The 6,349-nt window shown below is 42.9% G+C and overlaps 1 protein-coding gene across 1 annotated transcript in view; it reads left to right on the forward strand.

The window, feature by feature from the left end:
- Window positions 1-5,871: 5,871 nt before the first annotated feature.
- The window catches only part of LOC104946627 (uncharacterized), a 2,581-nt gene continuing 2,103 nt past the window's right edge, over window positions 5,872-6,349 (forward strand). The window contains exon 1 of the mRNA XM_010772498.1: window positions 5,872-6,295. Within this exon, the coding sequence (XP_010770800.1) occupies window positions 5,872-6,295 (424 nt within the window). The remainder of the gene's footprint in view (window positions 6,296-6,349) is intronic.

Below are 6,349 nucleotides of genomic sequence, written 5' to 3' on the forward strand. Positions count from 1 at the left end.
CTACTGCAACTCCCTCCTGGCTGGTCTACCTGCATGTGCCATCCGACCTCTGCAGCTCATCCAGAATGCAGTAGCTCGTTTGGTCTTTAACCTTCCTAAATTCTCACACACCACGCCGCTCCTCTGCTCCCTTCACTGGCTTCCGGTAACTGCTAGAATCCACTTCAAGACAATGGTACTTGCGTACCATGCTGCGAATGGATCTGGCCCTTCCTACATCCAGGACATGGTTCAACCGTACACCCCAGCACGTGCACTCCGCTCTGCATCAGCCAAACAGCTCGCTGCACCCGCTCTGCGAGGGGGACCCAAGTTCCCATCAGCAAAAACACGTGGGTTTGCTATCCTGGCTCCAAAATGGTGGAATGAGCTCCCCATTGAAATCAGGACAGCAGAAAGCTTACACATCTTCCGGGGCAGACTGAAAACTCATCTCTTTCGACTCCACTTCGAGCGATTGAATTACTAACAAAGCACTTGTATACTAATAAAGGACTGGCTTATCTAAAGCCAGTTGAGTAGCACTTGAAATGTTTTAGCTCTATGAAACCTGATGTACTTATATGATTCTGTTTTCTTCAAGTTTGTACTTTGTTGCTCGAACGCACTTATTGTAAGTCGCTTTGGATAAAAGCGTCAGCTAAATGCAATGTAATGTAATGTAATGTAGTATTTGTAATTAACAATAGTATTACAATGACTGTTTGAATTCAACTTTCTCTTCTTGCTTTTACTGCTCGGAAAGGCTTTCTTCAAGCCTTTGCTGTAATGAAAAACTCATGCATTTAATAAAGAAACAAACCAAGGTAAAGAACAAGTGCACTTTTTAAATGTTCACCCCAAAAACCCTGTTTTGTAAATTAGTGACAGCTCAATAAGACTCAAACAATTATCACAATGCTGTTGTCATGCAGTGTTCCTGTTTTCACTACAGACATGTCATTACATAAACGTGTGAGACACTGGGAACTAACAGACAGAGGAATGAGACCCTGAGGAGGCTAAAACAATGTCAATGCAAAGACATCTCTATCACCAGGCTTTTCTAATATTAAATAGGCCATTGGGGCATAATTAATGAGCATGATCCTCTTTTAGCTTCAGCTACATCCTTCACACTGATGCATGGCTGCTGAAACATACAGAAACATTCCTGCTCTAAAGGGGAAACGTGCAGTTCCAACTGTCACAAACATCCTCCATCACCCTCTTGGTGGAGATTATTGAGGATTATAATACTGACATTTATGTAGAAAGCGCCAAAGAAATGTCTTCATAAATGTGGTTATAGGAGGTGTCAGTGATAAGGTGACTCCAGGCCTCGCTCCCACTCTGCATTCTTTCACACTGAGTCTCAGGAGGAAATAGAGTTTCATCAATAGTCACGTCCAAGTGGTTCTCAGGTTTCACGGTTCAGAGTGGTTAGCCTTCTTCCCACAGTAGTTATTCTCCACATGTTTCCCTATGGGGGACCAGATCAATTCTACTATTCATCCAGCTTTGATTCATAGTTTGAAAAGCCATTTTTATTTGAATGGTGGCACTCTTTGGGGAGCTCAAGTGTAGCCAGTGGTGTCATAGTGAAGTATATTTACTCAAGTACGATTTTGAGGTACTTTTTTTTTTGTTATGCTACTTTAAACTTCTACTCGACTACAATTTGGCAGCCTAATGCTGTGCTTTTTTCACTACAACATTTTGACAAAATTAGTTACTACCTTCACAGATTCAGATTAGCTAAAACTAAAATATAAATTAACTAATAAATAAACTATGATATATAATTATAGGTTAAGATATCCTGCTGAAACGTTGGCAAATGTGTTGTGTGTGTGTTATGTCAACTTTCAAAAGCAATAATACTAAGTTGAACCATCTATGATGTATTCTACAATGGGACATTTAGCACAGAAAGTATTTTTACTGTTAGTACTTACATTATTTTTTTGGTGCTAATACTTTTACTTAAGTAAGAAGTATTTGAAATGCAGGACTTGTAACAGAGTATTTTTACACTGTAGTATTGCTACTTTTACTTTATTAAGATACCTTACATTACATTTTACTTGTTAGATGCTTTTATCCAAAGTGACTTACATACTCAGTACTGGACAATGCCCACAGGAGCAATTTGGGGTGAAGTGTCTCAGGGACACAACGAAATGCTGACTGCAGTGGGGTTTGAACCTGTGCCCCCCTGATCCCAACACCAAGGCTCTATCCACTGCGCCACACACCTCCATAGATACCTAATTACTTAATACAACATTGCATGTATGCATGTCTAAATAAATCCAGCTGTCCCACAGTTTGACTCTTTCCTCCCCACATGGTGGCAGTGCAGACTCGTGAAAGATATGAAATATGAAATATCATCTCCACCACCTTGTGCCAGTCCTCCCTCTCTGCTCCATCTGGGTTTTAGGACCTGATGTGATTCATAGTATGTTCGCCAGACAAATTAATTCCCAGATATCCAATTACAGCTCTCATATTCTCCCTGTCCTGTTGCAGTGGAGTCTTTTATTCTCACACACCACATGGCGACGCCTGCGCCTTTTTAATTCATCACCCATTTAAGAGAATATAGATTTCATATGAATCAAGTGCTTTATTTAACGAGTAAAATTAAATATGCAATTGATTTATACTCTCCGTGTCTGTCCTTCCTTCTAGTCCCTTTATTGGATGTGGGTCTTGTGCATCGTTAAATGAGCGTTACACATGTGTTCGGCTGTTAATGAAATAGCTCAGACTGAAAATGGGAATAAAAGAAAGAGCAGTGTGCTCCTAAGATTACTTAGCTAATTAAAGGCTGGTAGCTGCATTACTTTAACGTTTCATTATTAGACAGGAATCATCACCTCTGACCGTCATTTATACGGCTTTTAGCACAACAGAACCCTGGGTAAAACCTTTAAAATCTTTAAAAGCACACCTTCCCGGGTTTTATGAGGCACTTCTGTGGTAAACAAGACAGTGAGGGATGTATGGCAGCAGAAGGGACAGATACATGATGGAAGGAGCAAAAAGGGTGACATGGGTGGGGGACTGAGTGGTGGTGGGGGTGGGGGGCGGCCATGGGTGCTCCCATGATTCCATCTCCCCATCCTTCACCGTGAGCTCAGAAGATCAAATGCCAGACCAATAAATCGTCCTCAAAGCAGACATCTATAGTGCAGCCCATGATGGCATTTACCTCCCCAGGGAGCATATCAATAAAATAAAAAAAGATATCATACAAAATTGATCGTCCCCAAACACACCCACACCATCAGGCCGGCCATCACCATCAGTGTTTGTTCCCTGGCTCCCCATTGGCTGTCTGTCCCTATCTCCTGTCTGTCTGTTTCAATTCTTTCATAGAGCTTGATTGATGTACAACAGACATGTTTACAGGGTTACAAGGCAGCGTAGCAGCCACTGAAGGCCCCTACCCACCGGACAAAAACCCACCCACCCACTAACATCAGGCTTTTGTCTCCAGTGTGAAAAGTGACAATCTGCATTCTTTCCCGGGACAAAAGCCTCTTCATCGGCCCCGGTATTGATCAGCTCCAGCTCCGATCAGCAGGGATGAAACACAACACAAGGGTTTACATGTTACTTTGGGATGTGGACATTTTTTATATAATCTATTAAAGTACAAAACATATATTTGATATGATCACCAGACTCCATTAACACAAAGTCATTTTACCTCACTCATCTCGTTAAACGCAATACATTCAAAATCATTGTTGGAAAGTAAGTGAGTAGGCTACTGTAGTACACATTTGAGGTACTTTATCCAAGTATTTTCATTTTATATTACTTTATTCTTCTACTGTATTACATTTTGGAAGCCATATTTTACATTTTACTGCACTAAATGTATTTTCAGTTTATTTACTTTACTTTACTTTATAAACTCAGATATTTGACACACTACACTAAAAAAACTATAAATTAATCCAACCAAAATTATATTTAAGTAACTCAAACAATGAGAGACAGAAAATGTGCTAGACAATTTGTGTTAAAAAATATTTAGTTCCAGCTATGTGAATATTTGCTGCCATTGCTTTAAAATAGTTTTTTTCCGCAATGGGCAGTTTTACTCCAAAGTACATTTTCCTAATCATGTTTATTAACTTTAATTTAAGTACCATTCTCAAATCAGTACTTTTACATGAAATGTAGTATTTTACGGTGTGGTTTTTAGTAATTTCACTCAAGTAAAGAATTGCAATACTTTCCCACCACTGTTCAAACTGAACAGAACAAAATATGTTCAAAGTCATTAAAAGTGTCTTTGTTTTACCTCTGTTCCAACAATCACCAAATACTCTACTGGCAATTACCCAAATCAATTACTATTATGTGTAATTGTTGGTAGAAAAATAGGTGTTTTTTTTTACATTGTAGCTCAAAGGAAAGAGTCCAGCTGCACTGCTGACCATCCACCCACCCACACACACACTGATGGCGGATTAATCTGACACTGACTTATCACACAGTTTTACCTGAGTGACCCTTTCAGGCCCAGAGAACCATTCATTTGCATGTTAACCAGCGAGGACTGCCCCCAAGGCACCCCCACAGCCTCCATTACTCCCACCGCGCTGTGACAGGGGCAACAATGGGACGTGCGCCTGCAGAATACCAAAGTCTAATACTTACGCTTTTGTTTGTCCAGGAGGATGAAGTACAGAGAAGTGTATCAAGTCGAGAGGTCAAACCATCAATACGCCTCGTACAAACACACAGCTGTCACACACACTCGCCTCAGGGGCAGAAAGGCAAGTAGAGATTAACACGGCTGTATTTGTTCTGGGTGCCCATCTGGCCAGACGCCCTCCTTCCACCGCGCTCTGTGTGGAGAGGTGGAGAACCTGCTTATGGAAGAAAAGGCTGTTTCCTTGAATGATGCTGGAGCTCTCCTCCTGCAGCGTTTCCCTCTGTGTCTCTGTTAGGTGAATACAACTATCAGAGCAACAGCTGATTGGGGGCAAAGACCCCGTTCCAAAGGAGGCAATTCACACATAATATTGTCAAATCCTGCACAACATTTGGCACATTTCTGCTTCCACACTACCTATTTTGAAATCTGCACAGCTCTCCTTGAATATAGTATTTGTCATATTTTATTATATTTGACTGTACTCAGTCACTCACAAAATCATATTTTGTGTAAATATGGTCATTCTTTTTTATTTGTCACAATAGCCTTCGAGTAGTTTTTTTAAATAGCTTTAATCGTGGTATTTTTGCATATATTCTTCTTTCTGTGTCTCTGTATGCACCATTTATGCCAAAGCAAATTCTTCTTATGTATAAAACAACTTGGTAATAGGTTAGTTGAGCAAAATAATATTAAGTTTAGATAAAATATATTAGGTTCAACTTAATGTTATTGCTTTCACCTTACCTAATACAGTTATGTATATTTTGTTAGCATAACACATTTCATTAGTCAACATTGCAGTTGTTTCAGTGTATGAGAGGGGCACATGTAATGCAGGATAAAAGAGACGAAGACAGTGTTCAACATTTAACATTGTTAGTTGTGGCAGCGGGGTGTGGTTTGGGCGCTGGCTGCTGGAGTGAAGGGAGTGGCTCGGCCGGAGGCCAGACAGCTGATCGGAATCAGGTAATCAGTGCGGGAAGAAAAGCATGTCGTAACCTGGTTCTGTTCTGTTATGCAGTAGGCGGGATCCTGGAAGGTCGCCAAAGGACCTGTGAAGTTTCCCACCCGGGCAACGTTTGAGACCCGCGCATATTTTTGTTTGGAGTTAATAAACGCCTGTGGTCAACCAACCTGCTCTTTCCGTCCCTATTTGAACCCTGTGTGAGCGGAGAGGCTCACAGTGGCGCCTGAACAGGGACCTGATGTCGGAAGGAGAAACCCCGCTGGGTCAGGCCCTCCAACGTCTCGCTCACATGCAGGAGACCGCCACAGCATTACAGCGACAGCAGAGCGAGGCTCTGCTCGGGATCACCTCGAGCCAGCGCGAGGACCGGGCTCTCCTCCGGGAGCTGCTGCAGCGTCCGGCCGCGCGGGAGTCCGATCCCGCTACCAACCCGGCCCGACCGCCTTCAATTGCCCTCCAGAAATTGACGGCAGAGGATGATCCGGAGGCATACCTGGACATATTTGAGGGCACAGCGGCGGCGTGCGGGTGGCCGGAGGAGGAGTGGGCAGCGCGGCTATTGCCTCTGCTATCTGGGAGTGCGCAGCTAGCCGCCCACAGCCTGCCAGCAGCCTCTCGGCATGTGTACCGGCATCTGAGGAAGGCCATCCTGGACCGACTTGGCAGCACGCCAGAGGGACATCGCCGCCGGTTCCGGGCCCTCCCCTTCGAGGACG

Source organism: Notothenia coriiceps, unplaced genomic scaffold, assembly GCF_000735185.1.
Source record: "Notothenia coriiceps isolate Sejong01 unplaced genomic scaffold, NC01 NC01_scaffold00011221, whole genome shotgun sequence".
In the NCBI taxonomy this organism is placed as follows: Eukaryota; Metazoa; Chordata; class Actinopteri; order Perciformes; family Nototheniidae; genus Notothenia; species Notothenia coriiceps.